At 37.1% G+C, this 24,444-nt stretch overlaps 3 protein-coding genes and 1 pseudogene across 4 annotated transcripts; 2 read left to right on the top strand and 2 right to left on the bottom strand.

Annotated features, from left to right (window-relative positions):
- Nucleotides 1–3,496: 3,496 nt before the first annotated feature.
- LOC127416857 (unconventional prefoldin RPB5 interactor-like) lies at nucleotides 3,497–12,424 on the bottom strand. The gene is made up of 11 exons (XM_051656437.1): nucleotides 12,013–12,424; nucleotides 10,058–10,092; nucleotides 9,700–9,778; nucleotides 9,321–9,456; nucleotides 9,126–9,217; nucleotides 8,951–9,011; nucleotides 8,692–8,875; nucleotides 7,020–7,266; nucleotides 6,671–6,822; nucleotides 5,842–6,085; nucleotides 3,497–4,392 (listed from the first exon to the last, which is right to left on the bottom strand). Exons 1-11 carry the CDS (start codon nucleotides 12,109–12,111, stop codon nucleotides 4,210–4,212), a joined length of 1,512 nt encoding a protein of 503 aa, XP_051512397.1. The 5' UTR covers nucleotides 12,112–12,424; the 3' UTR covers nucleotides 3,497–4,209.
- Nucleotides 12,198–16,041, top strand: LOC127416717 (peptide deformylase, mitochondrial-like; annotated as a pseudogene).
- A 158-nt stretch (nucleotides 16,042–16,199) lies between these two features.
- On the bottom strand, nucleotides 16,200–19,743 carry LOC127416854 (uncharacterized). Of its 2 annotated transcripts, XM_051656432.1 has the most exons (4): nucleotides 19,653–19,743; nucleotides 18,263–18,593; nucleotides 17,581–18,111; nucleotides 16,200–17,484 (listed from the first exon to the last, which is right to left on the bottom strand). In XM_051656432.1, the coding sequence occupies exons 2-4, from the start codon at nucleotides 18,590–18,592 to the stop codon at nucleotides 16,585–16,587; spliced, it is 1,761 nt and encodes a 586-aa protein (XP_051512392.1). In that variant the 5' UTR covers nucleotide 18,593; nucleotides 19,653–19,743; the 3' UTR covers nucleotides 16,200–16,584. The 2 variants fall into 2 exon arrangements, with proteins under 2 accessions (XP_051512392.1, XP_051512391.1); XM_051656431.1 differs by having other exon boundaries at nucleotides 16,200–18,111.
- A 1,032-nt stretch (nucleotides 19,744–20,775) lies between these two features.
- On the top strand, nucleotides 20,776–24,357 carry LOC127416858 (uncharacterized). The gene is made up of 6 exons (XM_051656438.1): nucleotides 20,776–20,890; nucleotides 21,543–21,650; nucleotides 21,765–21,904; nucleotides 22,103–22,199; nucleotides 22,703–22,827; nucleotides 22,964–24,357. Exons 1-6 carry the CDS (start codon nucleotides 20,806–20,808, stop codon nucleotides 23,138–23,140), a joined length of 732 nt encoding a protein of 243 aa, XP_051512398.1. The 5' UTR covers nucleotides 20,776–20,805; the 3' UTR covers nucleotides 23,141–24,357.
- Nucleotides 24,358–24,444: the final 87 nt, after the last annotated feature.

Raw genomic sequence — 24,444 nt, 5'->3', positions numbered from 1 at the left:
TTCTGTCCACATTTGCTAGAAACCTAGTATTAGGACCATAAAAAGACCAAAAATTTCAGCTGTAGGTCACTTATAATATCATGAGATCATATGTTCATATGTTCATTTAATTCTTGAGTGAGATGAATGTAAATAGATTTGGCTTCATGATCATAATGGAGGACTCTAGTTCTAAATTTCCCCCTTGGACTACTTAATTAATGAAGTTATTATAATAATTTATATTTAATAGAAATTAATAGAAATAAAGGCGGAGTGCATAAATGCTGGAAGAACTGTCACAGGAGTGACATAGGCAGCCTTTTATATACCCTTGTGTTGTGATTCACAGTTTACAATGAACATGCTCCTCCCAAACGTTTATTTAGAACTCCATTTAAGTCAGGTTTAATTCTGTAATACAGGGACTTTGTTAATCATTCTTGAACATGTTAGAAAATGCCATTCCAACAGAGAAATATTTAAACATTGTCCTCGAGTCTCTCCTGCTGACATTTTATGGCCTCTACAGTTTAATAATTAATACTTATCCACACATAATTTCTCATTGCATCTTACAGAAAATAGTTATTGGTAGAAAGGCATATCCCAAGCATATAAATGTGAATGTAAATATAAAAAGAAAGATCTGCCCAAATTAGAGTTTGAGAGGGAAGAGACTGTGAATGGGGAAAAAGATGTTTCCCTGCCACCACAAGTGTGTGGAAGCTTTGACAGGCACATCTCACGCAGACTGACAGCTCTGTCAATAGCCCCAGGATGGCAGGTCTGATTGACAGCTAGCAGGTGGTGGCTGTCAGGGTAATGTCAATCAGCAGCATTGCCATAGAAACAGAGGAGGTAACACAGCTGTCATGTGGTGTTCTATTGTTTTACCAGTCAAACCCATAGTGGAACACTTTCACTGAAAACAAATCCACAAAATCAATGTGATGTTTCATTTTCACCAGTATCCTGGAGTATCAGATGTTGCATGCATTCCAAAAACTGCCTATAAAATGTTCCCAGAAGATGCATAACGTGCATGGTAACATCAGAAACATGGATCAATTACAAGTATGCAAAAAGAGCAGCTCTCTCTTTTCAGTTTCATTTATACAGCTAATTGCACCCACGGTAGGTTTGTCATTCGGGCATAAATTTATATTTCCCATCTGCCTCCATTAGATGTGTTAACTACACAACTAATAGGTGTGTAATTGCCTTTAACAACTGTTACTTTGAGATGAGTATCAGATGTTTCAATTATGGGGCAACTAGCCTTTTTGAGGTTCTATCGCTTGGTAAAACAGATACAATGAGTTTAATGATTACATATCCAGACTCAACTCATTCACCTCTGAGACTCTGACCGCTAAAATGGTCGATCAGCATGAGAGACCAGCTGGACATTATGGAGCTCACAGGCACGGAGGCGATTATTAGTGTGATCCTTGTCAGTGATAGTTTCAGTTACACAGATGCCCCAAGTCTTCAAGACTGTACAACACAACAGAAGCCAATACAGTGATTCTACTTTGTTAGCAGCAACGGAGTTGGCAAGTAATGCACTCAGGACATTAAAAACGTTTCTGGCAGGAGAATCTAATGAAACTTGTCAAGACATGCCCAGAAACATTTGAGATGAAGTCTACTTTTCAGACCCTTCCATTTTTTGTATTGTGATTATTTTCAGGACAATTAAGCATTGTATTCTTCCTCAACCAAGGATCATTTCCATTGACCAGGCTCTCAAATGACAAAAACAAACCTTAAAATAAAATCCATAATGATTTACATATAAATTCAAATTTATCCAAAACTTAACTAATACACAAATGAATCACCAAAACTATTGTAAATATGTAAACAGGTGAATGAGGGACCCTCCTTCCTGACTGAGATGGTATAGTCCAATTTCCTGCTGGAGTGGTATAAAGGTGGAGCCAAAACACCTTCCTTTTGCCTGCTTGCGCCAACGTTTCCAGAGCTAGTTTGGACTCCAGTGAAGAAACCGGTAATGGACTGGCCATCTGGCGCACCGGGCATTTTCCCAGTGGGCCGGTCGAGCATTGGGTCGGTCAGTCACCCTACTTTTAATTATTAATCACTGGCATTTACTGCTGTGCATGGGAAAACATGCAATACTCCGAAAGTATGACGAAACAGCGCTACACTATTAAACCGTGCAGCCCGAGAGCAGAGCCGGACTGGCCCTCCCGAGCTACGCATCCACTGGCTGCAGCAGGAGAGCCGAGCGGGATTGAGGTTTTTTTTATAGTCTCTACATGGATATTGTTTTTCATCATTTTAAATTCCATGGTTGGTTTTATTTAGAAACTAATTACATCTGGTAATAAGGAGCATAGTTTTACCTGTGATCACCATGCTCTTACTAATACCATGGATAGCCCTATTATGCAAGAACTGTGGTAAATGATCATAAGGGCAAGTACAAAGGAGAATTTAACGAACTTTAATGCCTGGACCGGCGTGAATTAAGGATTAAGCTATGAGGGGTTTTTTCATCTGTAAATATCTTCAGTTCTTAAAATTAATTCAATAATTAAGATCCCGATGAAAGAGAAATATCAGTTAAGTCCTACTATCATAACTTTACATAGATTACTTTTTACAGATTTTATTGTTAATTTCAGTAAATTCACATCTACCTCCCAAATCCGATTATGCAGTATTAATATTGATAACTGCATTTGCAGTTCAATAAATAATGACATACTGTATACTATATTATAAACTCCATTTCACCACCTCCTAAGTCAATGTGCTGATGGATAAGTCTGCAGTTAAATTACAAGTGACTAATACAGGAATAAACAAAAGTGTTGACGGCAGCGCTCCTCAAAAGTACTCCGTTCTTGCCTTTTAAATGCCCATAATCGGGCACTTTATTGGCTGGTTTGCCATATTTTGTTCCCATGAAGACTCATTTTATTGCAATACAGTACGCACTAAAAAGATGACGTTTTCTGTTTTAAAAATTTAAAACACCATCTTATGATCAGAATCCTGAGCATACACTATTATGCAAAATAAGCTACAGAACTGCCCAATATTGCCAGATTTACCTACACATTAAGATATTTGCTCTTATTTTTCAAATGTTTCCCTTATTTAAATTGAACCGCTGTATATGATGACCAACGGTGAACGAAGATCCAAGGCAAAGAAGGTGTGTCCTGTAGTGTCAGAAATTTGTGTGTGTGTGTGTTAATATTTGCCACCTGGATTTGACTTATTTCACTAGCTTTCTTTGACGTTGAATGCTGAAATGTAAACGGCGCTTTCGCGCCCTCTAGAGGCGGAGAGTGAACAATACAACGAAAATAAAGACGTTTCTTCATCTGTGGAAGTGCTTCAGGCCCAGAAATTAAAGCAAATTCAACTTTTTTTTTTTTTTTTTTTTTTTGTTCAGTTTCCTATCGAAACAAACTGAATATTCTTTGCCAATTATATATTGGCTACGAATAAATTCCTGATCGTCAAAACAACACCGTATAGTCAATCATTTATTTCTTTTTTTAGTTACATCAATATTTTCCTGGCAGTCACAAAAAAAGGGGCCATGGAGGATATACATTAAAAGGGCAGAGAAACAAAGCCAAAACAATACAAAAACATAGAAAACAGGTGATAAAGGAGAATCAAAGTAAAAGCTCAGAGAATAAAAAGTGCTTTTTGAAGCTGATGAAAATTGGCAGATATTTAGTTGCCGAAGTCAAATCAGCACGTAAATTAACACCAACAATAAATTTGAAAAAGCTGCATTTACAAACATTTTACATCATAGACCACATCACAATGACAGTAGTGTGAGGCCTTGATGTCACACTTATTTTCTTTTTTTTTTATTTCTTTTTTTTATTGCTTGTCAAAGTAATGCACACAGAAGATACCAAAATATGCAGCCTGTCTCTACTAAATCAAACCATTTGGCCTAAAATGCAAACTGTCAGGCAAATCATATAACATTGCTCTTATAAAGCAAATACAATTTCAGGGATGCATATCACACTGAAGAAAAACCCAAAACAATTAGACACAAGTAGAATAATGCAGAGGCAGCTTGGAGGATAAAGGTAGAGGACTGCAAGTGAGGGGAAAAACGATAACCAAAAAAACAGAAATCCAGTCTACAAGTGTTACAGTTGTACAAAGAGGGGATTAAAAAAAAAAAAAAGCATAGCTGGATCTTGGTAAGATTAGCTTTCATTTATGATGCAACCGTGTAGCTTTAAACTTGGACATCCTTTTAGGGGCCTCCTGAGGCATTTCTGTGCCCACCTCCTCCAGCTTCCTCTCTGGGATTGTGGGTAAGGCAGGAGGGGCGATGGTCAGGTGTGGGATTGAGGAAGGCAAGGGATCCTTTTCAATCACTGTGCCTGTAAAAGCCTAAAATGCAAAGAATAAAACCAGACATTTGAAGATTTAATGAGATTGTGGCCATGCAGAGAAAGGGGGAAAAAAAAAAAAAAAAAAAAAAAACACACAACAACAACAAACTTTGATTTGAGCTGTATGATCTATGTCCAAAGTCAACCTAGCTTAAGTGAAACTAAAACCAAATTCTTTGGTTATGTTCACACTGGCAGAATTTTTGGCCTATTTGACTCCATCTGTTTAGGCTGATGTAGTCTGAACAGGACAAAAACACAATCTGATTTTTACATTCGTAGGTGGTTTTGGAATCTGATTAAAACCAGATTTTTGTTTATGCATCGTAGTCTGAACATTCAGATCGAATTTCATGGGGGGGGTTTGTCATTTGTTGAGCACGGCGGGTTGTTGCATCAGGTTTTGCAACAAGACAACATATACTGCATTCCAAACAGTATAAATGATGCCTTCATAGGGCACTTCAAAGGGTAATCGATAATGATACCCACACTGTAGGATTGTTACAAGATAATTTTTAATAAAAATTACTTCAAAAGCAAGTTCAGAATGACTATTTTCGTACACCTTTCAACCTTCTGACAGTGGAAGGTAAACTCTGAGGGGAATAGAGCATAGGGATGGTCACTTCTGAATGGAACGCACCCATATGTCATGTATATGTTACTGGGCAGAAAAAGCAGTGTAAATGTATTTTAGAATAATACAAACATTGGTTTTACTCCCCCGGTGCAGTAACACACACCGGCTGCAAGGTATTGAATGTTTCATGTGAGTACGGGTCATCTGAGCATTTTGAGCACTTCAATACAGGACGGGATCCTCTTAAGAGTCTCACCGTCTGACTGTTTTATGCTTCAATACAGGACACAAAGCCTTCAATATGGGATGTTTCGCTGCCCACTAAAATACAGGACAATAGTCATCCCGTATGGGATGTTGTAATTTCCAAGCAACAAACATTGCATATGCCACCTTTCCTGTTTTCTTAAGCCAATGTCTGTGACAAATGTGTTAATATTTTCATACTGCTTTTTATGAGAAACATTAAAAAAAATTCTAAATATCCATTGCTGAATACTCGCACATGGTGAACACATGCAAGTTTGCATCTTTACCATGACAACTAATGTGTTAACATACTAGCAAAAGCGACTGCAGTCTGAACAGAAAAAAAATCTGATCTGTCCACATACAACCTGCATTTTGAACAGTCCGAAAAAAAAAAAAAAAAGAACGTCGAATTTGAGGAAAAAGTCGGATTTTAACTGCGGTGTGAACAAAGCCTAAGTGTCAAAATAAAAGCTAGATTTTTAAATGATCTTACCAAAGCAAAACTCACAGCAAAAGTGCAAAGTTTAATACATTGGTTAAAGGGTTCATTCAAATCCCCAACCCAAAGGATGCGCAATTGCACCAATTTGTAAACAAACGGGCTTTCTGTACCTCAAAGCGTCCATTGGTGTGGGGGCTGCTGCCTGTAGGACTGTCCTCCTCTGTGATGCCATCACTGGTGTCACTGTGTGTGGCATCATCATGGCTCAGTGATCGCCCGAAAGCCACACGGCGCTCTTCAAAGTCTGCGGTGCTGCTCTCACTGGTGTCACTGCACACGCTGTTCTCACGGCTTCGGGACTTCAAAATGGACTTCCGTGGTATTGGCTCTCCATTCACCAAGTCCACAAACACCCTAAAATGATGACAAATTGACATCAACTTCTGAGAAAATAATGCATCAAACCGTAGAGGATGTGAATACCAAAGAAATTGGCAGTTGACGTAAGGTGCCATTTGACTTTCATTAACATCAAGATTTTAGCTTAAAATTGATTTGAATGTTTCAGGGGAAAGTGTGTATTTTTAGGTCCCCCTTTCTTTTTAAGTTTCTCACCATTTTCAATCACCTTTATGCCTTCACTGTTTTTTAAATGGCCCTATGGTGTGTTCAATGAATTATCAAAAGAACAAATAGTCCATGTAGTTGGTCAATTAATAAAGTCATAAATCTGCAAGCAGAATAATTATAGAAGAATTAGCATGATGTTATTTAAATTAGTTTTCGATGGAGTACAGCAAATAACACCGCAGGACATGTCAACTTTCTATAAGCATTTCATCTCAACTACACAAATTAACATTTAAGCTTCATTATTTTGTTGCCACGCTAACATATTTGTATGGAATTTGTCTCCGTTGTGCTTCTAAATCGACAACAATAGCAGCAATAATATAAGTGAAATGAATGATATGGTAATGCTCTGCAGCAAGTTGTTACCTATAAATGTCTGCTGGGCTGGTGATCTTGTAATTTTCAAGAAGAGAATGGCCGTTACTTTTCCCATTTTTCTTTTTTCGTTTGGCTTGCTCCTTTTGTTCTTTTCTCTCACTGAACTTTAGAGTGGTGTTCTTCCCTGTGTTTATTCTGACCTTCAAAAAGAGAACAGAAAGACCTATTCAAAACAAATGCTTTATTGAGTGAACTGTCTTGTGTACACATTTATTTAATGCACTGTTTATATAACTAGAAAAGTTTAAATTGTAATGTAAATGTACATGAAGCATATAAGAGCTGTCAAAACATTAAATTAAAAGGGGTTTATGTAACTTAAGATGAGGCATTTTACCTTTTTGGGTTCCACAGTGTGAGAAAAGTAGATAGTTGGAAGACTGTTGCCTGTTTCCTCACAATCCTCCTCTTCCACCTCCTCAAGATATGACCCATTGGTGCCGTTCATCTGACTTGTGTGAGATGATGATACCCAGCCATTTTCCTTTCGATGGCCATTAACCTGCACACTGTCACTCTCTGCTTTTTCTTCCTCTGATGAAGAGGAAGTGGTGTCTTCTCCATTAGTGTCTGTGCTGTCCAATCTGGGACACAAAGAGAAAAAAGACAAAACTGAGTATAACTGGTAAAAAGGTTGAGTTATTTGTACTTTGACAAACACATGTCCATGTTTTCTGTGCCAGTTATGATAACTGGATAAGGACTTTTTTTTTTATTATTAAATAGAGATATCAGGGGTGCATTTAAGGTACCCATGTTTGGAATTAAAATATTTATTTTTATATGGCATGAGGAAGACGTTTTTATTGGCAGTATGTTATGACACAAACACCTCTTCTGTGACATTTCCAGGTTTTCCATGATCGTGCTTAAGGTATTCAAGGGATAGTTCACCCAAAAATGAAAATTCTCTTATTTATTCACCATCATACCATCCCAGATGTCTGTGACTTTCTTTTTTCTGCAGAACACAAATGAAGAATTTTAGGAGAATATCTCAGCTCTGTAGTTCAATTCAAGTGAATGGTGGCCAGAACTTTGAAACTCCAGAAAGCACAAAGGCAGTGTATATAAGCAATCCATACGACTCCAGTGGTTTAACCCATGTCTAGATGCCGTTAGGAAGTGTAATTGAGCTTGAAATCATGATGGCCAAGGAGACAAGATTTATAGTGAATAAACAGTAACATTTCAGTCTTTTTTTTTTTTTTTTTTTCCTCCCCAATTTGGAATGCCCAATGCGCTCTACGCCCTCGTGGTGGCATAGTGACTCGCCTCAATCTGGGTGGCAGAGGACAAATCTCAGTTGCCTCCGCGTCTGAGACCGTCAATCCACGATCTTATCAAGTGGCTCGTTGAGCGCGTTACCACGGAGACGTAGCGCGTGTGGAGGCCCACGCTGTTCTCCGTGGCATCCAGGCACAACTCACCACGCGCCCCACCGAGAGCAAGAACCACACATTATAGCGACCACGAGGAGGTTACCCCATGTGACTCTACCCTCCCTTGCAACCGGGCCAATTTGGATGCTTGGGAGACCTGGCTGGAGTCACTCAGCACGCCAGGGGTGGAAGTCAACATCAATACTCACTGAGCTACCCAGGCCCCCCATTTCGGTCTTTTCTCACCCAAAATCAATTAGATCGCTTTAGAAGACTTTGGTTAAACCACTTGTTGTATGGATTACTTATACGCTGCCTTTATGTGCTTTCTGGAGTTTTAAAGTTCTGGCCACCATTCACTTGCATTGTGTGGACCTACAGAGCTGAGATATTTGTCTTAAATCTTTGTTTGTGTTCTGCTGAAGAACTAAAGTCATACACATCTGGGATGGCATGAGGGTGAGTAAATGATGAGAGAACTTTCATTTTTAGGTGAACTATTTATTTAACATTTTCTGGCACACACTCTTAGCAAGGCCTTAAAAACTATCCATCCAATGTGTAGGAATCTCTAATAGAATCTAGTCTACTGTAATGAAGACAACAGGCAACGGCTGTTTCTTATACCGGCATCTCTCATCCTGTAGTTCCTCCTGACGCTCCAATTCATCAAGTCGAGCCCACAGCTCCTCCTCAGACAGCACTCCTCTCTTGCTCCCTTCATCCCCCTCTCCTTTGTTATTCTCCTTCAGTTTCAGCACATAATCCTGCTTTGGTTTAGAGTTGGGTTTGTGGGCCAACCGATGCTTTCCTGGGGAAGCAACACAAGGTTAGGGTAATGATGCCTAAGTCTTACAGTCCTCTTGGAGAAACTTCAGTAACTTACCTTTGGTAACTTCTTCCTCGTTTACCACCTCTTCTCTAATGTCTACAAAATCTCCAGTGCCCTGTAAAGAGAGTGGAAATTAAGGTGTGGGCAGTACTTTCTACCATAGAAGGAAACATTAGAATAAGGCTTCCATGTGATGTAACAGTGCTGAGATCATGGTAAGGACACTTACACCAGTCAATTTTTCAAGATCAACTGTGAAGTCAGCTCTGTTCTGAAAGTTCTTCATTGTTTTCTGTAAATCATCTAGTGCATTCTTTACATCTGGAAAAAGTGATTGCACATCAGGTCAAGAAATGTATCCCTAAAACTGTGATTCAATGGTTTTGAAGAACATATTAGCGCCTTCAGAAACAAATGGACTCACGTTTCTTTCTGTGTTCTACAAGAGTGTCGGCTTGTTTGGCAGAACACTTTGCAAACCAGTTATCCCCAAGGAGCACAGTTAACTCATTAGTGTGAACTAGCTTTCCAGGCATGAAAGCCAAGGGACCAAATGGTACCTATCATGTTGGAAAAAAACACCAGAAAAAATTCAGAGCAAAATCAGAGGCAGTCCTCTAATCGAAGTGCCACATATACATCAAATAAGCTAAAGAAACTACAAATTGTTTTTAAAAACCAATCATTTTCAAATCTACAACAAAAGTAAACTGCTAAATGGTGTAACATTTTAGTAATGCATTAAATATTTTGTTACTCCTGGGATAACGTGATAACGTAATAAGTAAAAGGATGCACCATACCATAATATCATATGACAGCTTGTCAGGCAAGGTCCTGAGACGGTCCTGAAGAGATTCGTAATCTTTTTCCACTTTTTTCCTGTCAATCAGAAAAAATGCAATCAATTCAAAGAAATTATGATTTGTTGATTGTAAAAAGTAAATTCCTTCCAATCCCATAATAATACTGGAAAAATTTAATAGAGGCCTGTTAAATACACTACAGTGTATGTGGCATTTCAAGACCAAATCTAATCAAGCAACAAATGAGAAATAACAGGAGCTAATGTAATATTACTAATTGTAGCTATTTATTTGAGACATACTGACCTGCACTGTTAAGAATAGTATAATGTTATGACTCTGTAAGGTCACTCACCAGTGCTCAATTTGACCTCTGCAATCTTTCACCACCTGTTGTGAAAACATGCAAATTTATTTCACAACCAACTGTGATCCAAAATAAGAGGTTGACCATAAGTGGATTTAAAATACTCAACAGTAGATCATTCATAAGTAGTCATGTGACACAACAAACTCCATGCAGTGTAAAAGATTGTTTTTATTTCCCCTTCTAAAGGCTGCTGTTATACTGTAGATCCCAGAAGTTCTAACTGTAGAATTTTCCAGTGCCAGAAACAGAGGAAGTATAAAGAAAAAAAAAAAAGAAAATACACAACTGCAACTACTAACAACTATCGACCTCTACAAAACACCTTGGACAAAACTGTTAAACTATTTGTGATTTTCTGGTGATGTAAATTGTTTACTACAGTGCAAGTGAATGTTGTACTCACAAGGTGCATGCAGTCATTTTTTCCTCATTAAAAAAAGCTTTTGTCCTAAATAAATGAATTGTAATTTAATATTTATAAAATCATGACCACTCACATGAGAAAGACTCTAGTCGTATCTGTAACCTTTTAAAAGCTTGTTTATTATACATGGAGAGGGTCCCCTCATGGGGGCGGCCATGTTAGCATCACATGACCAGTGATTGGCAGTAGCTTCCCTACAAATAGCGAAGCTGTTAGCTTAACTACATTTCTGAGTAGCGAGTAGCTTGGTAGCTTCGCTAGATTTTAAATCAAGTAGCTTTTTCAGTAGCGAAGCTATATTTTTGACTAGGTAGCGGCATAAACTTTGACGAAAATATAATACATTGCATAAAAAAAAAGATTACTGAGGGCGCATTTAAAGTAGCTCATGGGGACTTAGTTGAGGGTTATCTTATCTAATGATAAGACAACCTTGAATAGCACCTTTATGGCAATACCAACCTCAAAATCTATCTAGCAATGTGTGTGTGTGTGTGTGTGTGTTATATAAAAATTATACCATACTCCATAAAATTCTATAGAACTCCAGTAGATTGCAGTGAAAGCTAACAGAACACATCTCATTAAAATATATGAGGTTTCAATGCAAAATAAATAAATGAATAACAATAAAATAATAAAATAAGTTTGGTATCAATAAAATTAACCCTTTTTTCAGGGACGCCAATATTTTATGTATAGTGACATGATAATCAAAGCCCACAATTCTCTTTAATGATTTTTTTTCTTGTCTATTTATAAATGCACATATAGTCTAGACATTTCATGTTTTCACTTTTCATATTTTCTCTCTTCTAACAGAAAGCCACTGTTAGGGTGAAGGACAAGAGAGAATGTTGCTGAGGTCAATGTAACACCAGGGGTGAATGTCTATTTTCAGGACTTCCAAAGAAAAAATTCTGCATTCTTGCTGATTGTAATGTCAACACGTGGATGAAAGACACTTTTTGTTTTCCTTTCGCCTACTTGTGTCACAAAAATGCCATGTAAACAAAAGTAGGTCACTTAAAACTTACCTTAAAATACCGCGTGAGTGCACTTACCGATCTATACTGTATGCCTTTCCTTGAACGTTAATATACTTGGGCAACATTGCACCATGTGTTGGATTAAGCTTGAGTTTAACTTGGTTGCTAGCTCGCTGCAGTGTATAACTACACATGTGTATATGAACAACTGAGTTTTAACATTGTAAACTTATATTGTAGGTAGGTGTGAAGGTGCATTTGTATTGCAAATGAGAAGAAACAGAGATAAACCAAAGAACAAAAACTGTTTGCAGCCAGCTAGCCAGCAGCTGAAGTAACACGTGATCCACAAAGAACTTTCCAGAGAAATAAACGTCTGATACTGCGTTCAAACAGCAAAAACACCATCAATCAATGATATACTGAAAAATCATGAAGTGATGCACGTGCATCGACAATGCATGAGCAAAGTAAGTTCAATTTGCAGCAATGCATTGGAGGTTTCTGAAATAAACATTACTCCTGACCTTCCTGTGCTCCTCTTTTAGCCTCTCAACGCCTCGAAGCAGATCATTACTCCGTTTCACTTTTCCAGGTGCAGCCATTTGGTCGTGAAAGGATGTCATCCACAATACAACAGGGCTTTTTAGTTTAAATATCCAAAACAATGAAATGCTCTCAGGGGTTTGAAGTCCTATAGAAATGTTTATGAATGCAATTGGATGTGTTGCACTCAATCTGTCGCCTTGTAGTCATCAATGAAGCAGATGAAGCGATCCAATATATCAACATTGAGACCATTTCACACGTGCATGGTACAATGCCGATCTAATCCCAAAATTTCCTCTTGTTTACAGTCCAGCGATGGCCTGTTTCCCCAGCCCCATGTTCATCTGATCACACGGATGTACTCTGGGTAAACCTCTCTGCCTACTACATAGACGCAAACACGTGATGTTGTGCCTTCCTCAACCATTTAATTTCATTTTCAGTTGAGAGATTTTAAAAATATATATCAACCCGAAATAATAATAAATTACTTCTTTCTCTATTATCCTGATCTTAAAATCGGCGTGATAATGATGCAACAGGGCATGAGGAATTCATTCCGAGAAAAAAATAAATAAAAATATATATATATATATATATATATATATATATATATATATATATATATATATATATATTCGTTTTTTTTATGTGTTTCATTTAATAAAATAGTTGATTTAAAAAATGCTATCGTTAATATGTCAGGGGGCGTGGCCTGAAACGTAAACAATTTCCACGCCAACTATATCACGTGACGCTACGAAATGAGACGTGAAGTTGTACACGTTAAATTTGCGGCAAAATAAAAGCCGATGCTTATTTAGACTATTTTAAGTAATATTATTAAGATACAAGAATTATTCTTATTATTCTATCGTAATATTTATAAGTTTGACGATTACTATTAGTTGTGTACAATACAGTTAAAAATACAGTTGTTTTACAACCTGGAAATTCAGTTCAGAATAGCATGCCATAATCAACAAACAATGAGTTTTCTTATTTTTTTTATTAACATTTTTATGTTACATGAAAGTGAATGTAAATATTATATCAAATAACCTGTTCATTGATAGAAAAATATAAATCAAAACGTTTTATTAGCCGCAACCTTCTTTCCACACCCAAACACTACGAATTAATTTTTATTTTATTTTACTGAAGTCTTTTTGAAGAGACCCTTTTCCCGCCGGTCATATGTTCACGTTTTCCGGGTTTTCTCTGGCTGCCCTCACACTGGTAACACAAATATGCACTTCAAAGAAATGTCTACTTAACTTGTGAAATTCTAATTTAAGTTCTTATTAATTTTTACTAATTCTTATTAATATAAGGAATTATTACAGCGTGGGTAAGTTCTGTCACTTGCTCTTAATAGTAATTGAATCAGTCTTTTTTATATATGTAAAACCATTAACCTATATTTTTCACTGGAATAAATGTTTAATATATAAATAAATACAGAGCTCACAGTGTCTATATTAATAAACACTGTTGTATCTAATGTTGCTGTTTAACTTATGACTGTTTACTTATATAAATGTTAATTTGAATTTAATGTCATCTTTATGAACCAAGCTAAAACAGACTTTCCCACATTCATTATGTGGCATGAATGTTTATTGCATTGAAAATGACAGTTATTGTCTTTTTGCATTCTCCAGTTGACCAGAGTTGCTGAACTGAACTAGCTGATCACAGCACCCAGCCATGAACAGGCACTTGAGGACATTCACACTGTGTCTTAAAAAGTCAGACAAATTATATACTCTCATCACCAGTAAGGAGCTTTTTGCCCAGGCCACCATTCACAAGCACTGCACCCTCACATACAAATTCTAGCAGCATTAAGATGCGTTCCTACTTGCAGTACATGAAATGGAAAATAAAAGGAGCACCAGCCCCTCCATTTAATCATGTGTGCCAGCTGGGAGATAATGTGTTACGTTCACAGGCTGCAGCAGTGGAACCTGGAGCCATTCAGGGGTCAGAGGTGCAGTAGGTCATAAAGACCCTGGTCAAGGTGATGAGAAAGCTTGAGTGTGTTGGTCTAAGTGCACCTCAGATTAGAGTTCCTCTGTAAATATTAACCGTGGAGTATCCAAAGAAATACTGGAGGGCAGTTCACCAGCTTCTGTTGAAGCTAGGGGTCTGGTGGTATGATTTTCGTAAACCCAGTTGCGTGTACTGAATGGACGCACTGTCACCTTCCAAGAGGCGTGTGAAAGCATCTGTGGGTACTAAGCATCTGTTCCACGCTATGTGTCTGTTAAGGTGTCAGGTAACAGGAAGATCATCCTGTTTAACAAACTATACAATATGAACAACAAAAAACATTTTAATAACACAGTAAATGGCACATACCTGTGAAGCTAAAGCCATTGATGCAACCCAAGGGCTTACTTTCTGATGTACGTTAGCATATGAGAGCAAAAGTAAACTCTGGAAAGGGTCAGTTTCTTAAATTGAATGGTTTGTAAACTCAATAATTTAAAGGGATAGTTCACCCAAAAATGAAAATTCATCATTTACTCACCCTCATGCCATCAAAAGATGTGTATGACTTTCTTTCTTCAGCAGAACACAAACAAATATTTTTAGAAGAATATTTCAGCTCTGTAGGTCCATACAATGCAAGTGAATGGTGGCCAGAACTTTGAAGCTCCAAAAAGTACATAAAAGCAACATAGAAGTAATTAATATGACTCCAGTGGTTTAATCCATATCTTCAGAAGTGAAATGATAGGTGTGGTGAAAAACAGATCAATATTTAAGACCTTTTTTTGTTATAAATGTAACTTCCACAGTCTTCTTTTGGTTTTGGCGATTCACATTCTTCATGGATATCGCCATCTACTGGGCACGGAAGAGAATTTATGGTAACAAAAAACTTAAATATTGATCTGTTTCTCACCCACACTTATCATATCGCTTCTGAAGACATGGATTTAACCACTGGAGTCTTATGGATTTCTTTATGCTGTCTTTATGTGCTTTTTGGAACTTCAACGTTCTGGCCAACATTCACTTGCTGAGATTTTAGAGCTGAAATATTCTTCTAAAAAGCTTTGTGTTCTGCAGAAGAAAGAAAGTCATACATATCTGGGATGGCATGAGGGTGAGTAAATGATGAGAGAATTTTCATTTTTGGGTGAACTGTTCCTTTAAGCATAGAAAGGTTTATATAATGAGCAAACTTACTGATCAAATAAAAACTTTTCAAAGATCTTAATGAGAAAGCAGAGCCTGTCACATGGCAAGTGAGTGGGTGGCCAGCCAGAATACTGCAGCATGAAGTGTGGAATGGAGTGCTATATACTGATCGCATGGACAGTAAAACTTAAATTAATGCCAACTGGGAAGAGTATAATGGATATTATTTGCAGCTTATTTGCAACTTAACCTCAAGATCTGACAATACTTAACTCATAGGGCACAAAATGGACATTCACATCAATCCTGTGTTTGATTTATTACATATACACTATAAGGTATAATTTCATCACTGCACACTTGGAAATTATTTTTCTTGTTGATGATTACCATGGCACAATCAAGCTAGAAGCTTCATTAAGGACAATAAATGACCATATACCCAATCCAAATGTTTCTATCATGTGGGATATGGACAATAGAAGTAACATCTTTAATAAGACTTTGTAGCAAGACTTATAGTCCAACTCTGTTTTAGTCTGTGCAGGTCATTTATTATAACAACATTATTTTGGTTTTCTTAAAAAAAAATAAAAATAAAAAAAAATAATTACAAGCAGGACTTCCTTTCAATCCCTTTATTTTGGATATCAGTTCTATTAAACTGTAACAATAGAAATAATTTGCAATTAAAGGGCATGTATAAATACATTTAGTTACATGATATGGCAGTATATTTTTCTAAACAGCATATTAGAGATGTTGCTAAGACTTCATCAGGACAATTATAATCAACATTTTCCAAACTGTATCTGTACACTAACCATTAACAGAATGATTTTAAGTCTGGTTTACTGCTGGCCACTTTAGTGGGTTATGTTGCTCTCTATTCACGCACTAATGTGTGAGATAGACAACTGCAGGAATGAAAGAATAGATATTTTGAAAGTCTCAGAGCTAAACAATAAGCCTACATGAATGACTATTCTTAGAAGAATGGCTCATAGGCATTTGAGGAGTTTAAGTCTACCAAAATCACATACTGCACTGAATCACTATCATTTGGCAGTTATGGACATTGTTATGGGATGGCAGATATTGTATCCTTGAACCACTTCAGGATGAGTGAATTGCCTTGTTACTTTTTCTGTGATTGATCTTTCATGACTCTTATCAGCGCATAAAGATGTCACACACACATATATATATATATATATATATATATATATATATATATATATATATATATATATATATATTTTTTTTTTTTTTTTTTAAAGGATGATTTTTATGTTTCTGATTTCCAGTAATCTGGAATAAATTTAGAGTAGTAGTGATATTAGTCTTACTTTAGATTAAAATGTAAAATATATATGCATGCAGATTTGAAGTACAGGTTAAACAGGGGAGGAGGGGTTCAAAGGCATTCCACATTTACAAAAAATTGGACTTTTAAACCAACACTTTTTGCAATACAGAGCACAGCAATACCTGCATAGGATGCAAAGCTCAGAATTTGAGCAAGTGACACATTTAGTTTCAAGTCGTTGTATTTTATGTTTTTGAGAGCACTGCCTTCCTTCAGGACAGCCGGAAAAATAAAAGACATTACAAATGAGGCATACAATTTCAGGCCAAGGCTGGTTAGCAGTGCAGCACTGATGATATGGGATTGGCTTACAGGGTGTTTCTGAATCACCCAATTCTTGGAGGTACTGCACATCATGGGCAAGTTTATTGCAGTTTTTCACATGTTCACATATGCAATCATGGGAGTTGTTACAGGTGTGGCAGATTACATATGCTGGAGCCTCTGCAGTAAGACACATGTGCCTCTTTGGAGCATTGGCTCTTTCTCCTTGAGGGGGCTGTAATTTTCCTGTGGATTGCAAGTAGTGACACTGTGATTTGCATATGTTAATGTTTTCACAGCTCTGGTCATGGATTGATTGACAGGTGTAACACACCAAAAATGTATCCAACTTTGAAGTGCTAATACAATAATGATTCTTCAGAGAATCTTTTTCTTTGCCTTGTTTATGCTGGTCTTGTTGCACATTCATTTTCTGTTGCAGTCCATCTTTGTCAGGGCACAGTGCTAAAGTATGCCCTTTGTTTCTGCACTCTTTATAATGTTCACAAAGTGAACTGTGAATGTCTTTGCACTGGTCACACTGGTATATATACAAAAATGATGGTGTGATACAGCTGCACATCACTGGTCCAACTTCTGCTGTTTGTCTCTGGGTACAACCTTCAGTTTGAACTTTACCAGAGCTTTCCAGTGGTCCTAGAACCTGTGGAGGTGAGACAAGGTTTTTGGGTTTGTTGATCTGGCACTGAAGCTCTGAGACACAGAGCACTCTTTCCTGGCTAGCATCTGCATTACTCACCCTGTCTGACTGGGACATGTCCCCGTATAAAGGATTGCTTTGTAGGAGGCCCTCCTTTGGTTGCATACACGAAGAAAAGTGAGGTGGCAAACAAGTTGCTGTCCACTGATGAGCATCTGGCTGTGCTTTGCTCACCAAATCCTTATCTGTGTAAAGATCCACCTCCAAATCTATACTAGCTCTTAGGGTGACATCTGAAGCATGGGTAGACTCTAACTTTCTTTTGATGTTCTCCAATGCTACCTGAAGGCAATGGCCCTTCTGTCTCTCCTTAACTAGTTGAAGAACCCACTCAACACCTCTGTCCAGAGCGCTCAAGGTGGAAATTAGCAGCTGGCACTCCATACGAGCAATGAAGTAGGCACATGCCAGGTTGAGTAACAAATCAGCAGGAACTAGTTTGGGGTCGAGAGTTAGCTCTTCTTCTTCAGTAGGACCTAAAGGCTGGTATCCAAGCAACCCAAACAGCTCTTTAGCCTGCTGTAGGGTTAATGCAGATTTGATTGAATGGGTGAACATACCTGAAAACATCTGTTGGGAGGAAAGGGAAAAGACAGTGATAATGGACTGGATGTTGGCCAGTGTACAGACAAAGCTGCAAGACCTGAAGACCTGAAGACACTCATCTTGCTAAACATCTTAAAAATGTATGTATAGGTGTAAAACCGGTATTGTAACATACCTTCACAACTCTATACTCCTTTCTCCAAGGATAAAGGTAGAGGTTTAATGCAGCAAGCTCCAACACTTCAAAGGCCTTGCAAAGTTTCTCAAGACCCAAATGGCCAGTTTTAAAGGGCATTGCACGGAGTGAGTTTTCCATCACTGACAGTGGATTTAGTCCACCTGTGATAAAGATCTTCTGGGCACTGTCTTTGGAAAGAAACGCCTCTACTTCCTTGCAAAGTTGCTCATCTCTGCATACCAGACTTCGATCCCCCTTTTCAATCTGGCTCTCCAAGTTGGTCAGGTACTTTTGGACAACATCATCCAGTCTGATTTTCCTGCTCATTCTATTAATAAAAGACAATATAAGAACATAAGGGATTTGCATTTTATCAGACCAATACAACATAAAACAGCCAGGGCTTTTTGAAAAAACAAACAAACAAAGACATAAAACACCCCTAAAGGATTTATTATTACACAAAAGTCTTAAGTGCAAAAATTCAGAGTTTTAATAGCTTTTCTGTCAGTACTGATCGGGATTTAGAAAGGTTTTATATTATTATTATTATTATTATTATTACTACATTTGTGTATCATTATTTTGCATTATAATACATATACATATTAAGCATTAGGGGAAGCATAATTTTTTTTTTTTTTTTTCCAGACAGGTCCGAATTGAGTCAATGTAATGTTCTGTTTTCTTTCTTAAAAACTAAAAAGCAATGTTTCTTATCAGAAAATGTTCATTTGTGAATATGAAATTATGCCAACAATATGTTTATCATATAACATGGTTGTTTATTGTTATGATTTTCCATGATGGTCTCAATGTTTCCATAACAAAAATAGAGTTCATTAATATGCTTGAAAATCAAGTGACAAACATTTAGCTAAAACAGTCTAACAAATGGGCAGTACCAAGAATGACGTCTTTAACAATAATGCAGTGGAGAGTCGGGTTTAACAAAACAACTATATAGAAATAATGACATTATTTAAAGTTGTAATATTCAGATTCAATATAATCCGAATAACGATTACTCTATATCCGTACAAAGGTTGACTATTTGCAAATGCTATTAAATCGTTCAGACCTCAAAAGACTGAAGTGAAAGTGAAGGTGTAAAATAGCTCCGTCACGTTAGCTACGAAAAGACAACCCAATTTCCATAATTTTGTAGTTGAGAAATTCAGATTGTTTCAAATACTTATATATACTCTTGTATTAAACAACAAATAACATAAACCACTAAAGTTACTACTGTGTAATAAAGTTTGTTTATTGTTCTCCACCCAAATCAAAAGCGTCATAAATATATTTTCCACTGACTCGTTAAATTCAAATCAGCAGTGTTCGCGGGACACAGTAACGGAATCAATAGAACATGATCAATTATTACCTAATCAACGTTCTATAGCGTCCCGCACAAGCCGCATGGAAGAGCGTCGGAGAAACTTTTTTGACATCACTTCCGTGTTCAGCTCATGCGAAACCAGAGCCCTTCTAAGATATACCTAAAGCCTAACGCGGCGGTCCCATAGTCATGAGACAAGAGGCCGTTCTTTTTGAATGGATGTCTATGGAGGAGATGCTTGAGTGTGCTGAATAAACTGCTTTTGTAAAGAAACAGCTCATAACTTAATTAATTGACCGCCTTTCCGCTAATCTTCAACATTTGTTACACTAAACAATCCCTTTGGAATTAACTACGTGTGGAGTTTACTTCGATAAAATTGCTGTTTTAGAAGAGAAGACTCGGGGTCAATTTTGCGACAGGTAGATGTCAGTTTACGGCTCTCCTCATTCATTTGAATAGTATCCACAAATGGTGACTTAATGTCGTAATACGCTAATAGTTGACCGTAACGCTCTCTCATATGATTGCTGAGGTTGTTTTCTATGGCAAATCTCTGATGAAACTTTAAGTGAGGGGCGAAAAGCACACCCAACACTGCAGATTTATCTTAAATAAAATTATTTGATTATGTTATGTGGTGGGATGCTGAGTAAAATGTACTTTAATTAGATCCGTTTTCCCCATTCAATTGTCAAAATAATTGTCCTGCATTTTAAAATATTTGGTATGTTTAGTTCAATTAATATTCAGCAGTTTAGCCCTCTAATCGGCACACACAACGACGAATTTGCAATAAGTTAGTGCACATACCAGTGATTGTTCACAAGAGGGCGATATCACCTATGCTGGATATTTTCAACCAGTTGTGCCCACGGTTTGTACCTTTTATAATCACAGTTAAGTTAATTAATAAAACTTGTATCTACTGACATGACATGATATTACTGATATTTATTACTGTATAAGATATATTATTGCAATGGTCTCATTTAAGATTCTCCAACCTGAAATATGATAACTGTCGGTGATAAAGGATAAAAAAAATAAATAAAAAGCATAATTAAGTGGGAGTGCCATTCTAAAGAGGGCGGGGCGTTGGGCGTGGCCTTCATGCTGCGGTTCGATTTAAATGAGATATGAATCCGATAAACCATAATCAATCTCAGACGTCTGCACTGCTGCCGTTGTGTGCGCGATGTCAAACGGGGAGAGGGTAGTTTTGGCGCTTGGCGGAGCAGGAACTGTGGGTTCTGGGATAGTGAAAGCGCTCCTGGATAGAGGTAAGAGCAACTGTCATATCACATTTAACTATACAAAAAACAGTAGTAGTAATAATATTAATAATAATAATAACAACATTTTAAGTTAATAGTCAATAATAATACAATAATAATAATTATTATTAATATTATTATATTCCTTTCAAGATATGTGTGCAGTTATTCACTGTTATTTAATAGGTAGTGTTCAAATTTATATTTCTGTGGCTGCTTGTAACACCTTCAAACGCATCTGTTACAGTAACTGAATCCAGTATTATATGTTGATAAATTAAACATTAAACATTTTATATTGTCACAGAAAAGTAAACAATGTGCAATATGCTTAAATAAATAATAATAATAATAATAATAATAAACTTCTAAACTTTTTCTTTTATTACTCTGTTTACAACTGCATTCAGTTCAGTTATTGCTAAAGAAAACAACTATTTATTCAATTAAACCTGTTCTGATTGAGTATTTTGTGGTTTAATTCAAATAGCCTGTCATCTTTTTGCCTGGTTTCTTAATTTAGCTGTAAATAAGTTGGAGATTTTAATTTATCTTTGTTTAAATTGGTAAAAATGGTTAACCTCTTTGTGCAAAATAGTTTTTTTTTTCTTTCTTATAAGTTATTGCATGTGTGGTAACTTTTCAAACATACATGTAGGTTTCAAGGTTGCTGTAATCTCCAGAGACAACAGCAAGTTGGAGAAACTCAAGGGATTTGTTTCACCTAACACAAAAAGTAACCTGACCACTTTAGTGGGCAATGTTGGTATGTATTCTCTCCCTAATTTGTAATCTTTACAACTGTGGGAAGGAGATAAGAGACATTTTGAGGTCTCATTGTTGTATGATGTTCCTAATGAATGGCTCTTCTTATTATCAGGCTCAGAGGAAGGAGTAGAAGAGGTGAAACAGGCCTTGCTAAAGTCTGTGGGAAAAATCACAGATGTCGTCTCCTCTTTGGGCTTCAGCTGGTGGCAGGGAGGTCTGCCACATACCCAACCCCTCAAAGAACTGCACTGGGTGAGTTTATCGAGGGCATCAAATTGAACAGAGCATAGGACATTACCATCCTTTCGTATTAATAAATAGAATTTTTGAGTCATACAATGTGCTAAACATTGCATGTTTTCTAATCCTATAACTTTTAGTCTAATTCCCCAAATTAAGCATCAGATTTAGTGATCAATGTTTAGCTAGTATTTCTTTTCTGATCAACAGGTTATGGAGACTCTGCTGTTCAGCACCTTTGTGTCTTGGAAAGCTTTCTTTCCCCTGGTGAGAGATGATCCTAACTGCACCTACACATTCATCACAGGTGAGTCACTGGCACTGCTGCTGGTTGAGATATGAATGATATGACAAATGGTAGCTGTGAGTGTTTAGAGAGGAAAATAAAGATCTTGCAAGTTTATTTGTCAATCCATATTATTCACATTTCCTAAGGCATTTTCACATGGTTCATAAACTGAGGAAGAATAATCAAAAAAGGGAAACAATCTACTTGATAGTAAAATATGTGCATACGGTCCAAAATTAACACTCTGCAAGCACAAAATGCAAGTCGGCTTTGCACAGTAAGTGTAACAGAATCACTGGCCAATAAGCAGGTACCTTTACTTTTTAGAAATTGCAAGCAAAACAATGCTGGTTTAGATTGCAATATAGGAACTTGAATGTTTAAAAACTGCCTTTTTAATTAAAAAGCTAAATACTGTTTCATAGCTGGAAATTTTCTCAGTTCAATTGCTATTGACTGGCAAGTGTAGCAAAAAGTACATTTTAGACCCTGCTCACACAGATACAATTTCTGTTCTACAGGAGGGGCTGGAGAGAAATTGCTAATGCCTGGCACAGGGTTCTTGACCGTAGGGGCAGCTAGTGCTCTGGCTTTCTGTCAGGTTCTGCGTGATGAGTACCTAGAGGTGCCATGCAAACTCAACCAGGTGTGTGTACAAAAGATAAGGACGTAGACAAACTCATGTTGTTATATTTCAGAAATGACATAATGAATCATTGTAAATCTGCCTAATCAATTATCATAAAAAGTATTTAATCAAAATTGCTAATCTAAATCTGTAGGTGAAAATCAATACAGGAGTGGCAGCCCCAGAACGAATGGCCCCTGGGTACCTGAATCATTTGGATTTAGGTGAGGCTGTGGCTGTGCTGGTGGAGCGCCGGAACACGTCTCACACCATCTTCCCTGTGAGCTCTCCTGCTGACCTAAAAACTGTTATCTTGGAGGGCAATCTGTAACCAAAAAAGAAAAAAAAAAAGAAAAAACAAAAAACAAAAAAAAACGACATCACTTTTTCCTGTCACCAGTATGCGTGTATTGTTTTATTGCATGTCTACAAAACATTTCTGCATTGAGCATTCCAAGCTTTGTAATAGTACAGTCATAACGTTGAAATCATAGTGTTGAAATATTCTTTGTGCTTGAAACAAATCAACATAATATCCAGTGGAGTGGTACAGATGTTTTGAGCATCTAGTCTAAATGAGGCCCCAGCCAAGAGATCTTGACATTGAAGAATGGAGAGAAATATGTGAGAACAGGATGTGAAAACTTGTTTTTCTTGGTTAAAGAGAAAAAGGGGGGAAAAAATGGCAGGTTTTTGGCACACTTGCGACCCTCTAGCGTGACTCCCTGCCCTGGTTCACCCAAAATTTATCTGGCTGCTATTTATATGGCTCCAATTATTCCCAGCCGTGTGGCCCATATTAAACAGTGTGTAAGGGGGCAAGGGTTCAAAAATAGCTGGCCCCCAAAAGGAGAGAGAACAGAGGGCATTGTTATCTTTGTTTACTATTATTATCATATTTGCATAAATGCTTTAGTGGCATGAATGTACATTTTCCAATTAAAGAATATGGATTCAGTGAAGTGTCTAATTGGCAAAGTGGTTATTGAGGTGAGAATGCTTTGTCAGGTTTTATTTTTTGTTTTTTTTTGTTGCTATGCATCATCTTATTAAACCTGAAGTATCTACAGATAAAAATGTGCATCATTGCTTAATGCAACATAAACATGGTCTCCTTTTTTACTCTGTTTAATGAGTGTCTGAGAGAAGACTGAATTTATAATATGGTGCACATGAATTGTGTGTCGGAAGAAAATAAAATAATAATAATAAAAAAGCAAACTCCCAGAACCCTAGTTTGTTTTCTGGAGGCTGACCACCTGTGCTTGAAGTAGTAACCATAGTGACATGAGCCACAAAGCTGAGGTGTGACATGAACTTTAGTCCTCTGGATTTCATTATAATCTGGCTGCGAGCCCTCTCTTCAAAAATGGTTTGGGTATTTAAATATTGAAAACAATGAAAAACAAAGTATCTATATTGGCAGCCAAAGATATTCCCTTCCGTGAGAAGGTACAGTACGAGTGCCAAAACATCATTGTTTCCCATCAATATTTTAAATCTCAAGGTTAAAGGGACTAAATATAAGTCACGCAGACATGCAAGGATGAAAATCTCAGTGCCAGACCAACACAGACAAAATTAGAAACCACGAAATGTCTGTGTGGTCTCGAGAGTTGGTCACAAACTAAGCTG

This window comes from Myxocyprinus asiaticus, chromosome 26 (assembly GCF_019703515.2).
Source record: "Myxocyprinus asiaticus isolate MX2 ecotype Aquarium Trade chromosome 26, UBuf_Myxa_2, whole genome shotgun sequence".
NCBI classification, from domain to species: domain Eukaryota; kingdom Metazoa; phylum Chordata; class Actinopteri; order Cypriniformes; family Catostomidae; genus Myxocyprinus; species Myxocyprinus asiaticus.
Note: the sequence above shows the minus strand (reverse complement) of the source record. Positions and strands in the feature narration are given on the sequence as shown.

Excerpts from the sequence above, each read along its gene's own strand:
- LOC127416857 (XM_051656437.1), bottom strand. The coding sequence starts at position 12,111 with ATGACATCCTTTCACGACCAAATGGCTGCACCTGGAAAAGTGAAACGG. Across the intron at positions 9,779-10,057 it reads AGAGGTCAAATTGAGCACTG|GAAAAAAGTGGAAAAAGATT; the intron begins GTGAGTGACCTT and ends TCTGATTGACAG. Across the intron at positions 7,267-8,691 it reads CTACAGGATGAGAGATGCCG|ATTGGACAGCACAGACACTA; the intron begins GTATAAGAAACA and ends TTTGTGTCCCAG.
- LOC127416854 (XM_051656431.1), bottom strand. The coding sequence starts at position 18,592 with ATGAGCAGGAAAATCAGACTGGATGATGTTGTCCAAAAGTACCTGACC. Across the intron at positions 18,112-18,262 it reads AGGAGTATAGAGTTGTGAAG|ATGTTTTCAGGTATGTTCAC; the intron begins GTATGTTACAAT and ends TCCTCCCAACAG.
- LOC127416858 (XM_051656438.1), top strand. The coding sequence starts at position 20,806 with ATGTCAAACGGGGAGAGGGTAGTTTTGGCGCTTGGCGGAGCAGGAACT. Across the intron at positions 21,651-21,764 it reads CACTTTAGTGGGCAATGTTG|GCTCAGAGGAAGGAGTAGAA; the intron begins GTATGTATTCTC and ends TCTTATTATCAG. Across the intron at positions 21,905-22,102 it reads CCCTCAAAGAACTGCACTGG|GTTATGGAGACTCTGCTGTT; the intron begins GTGAGTTTATCG and ends TCTGATCAACAG.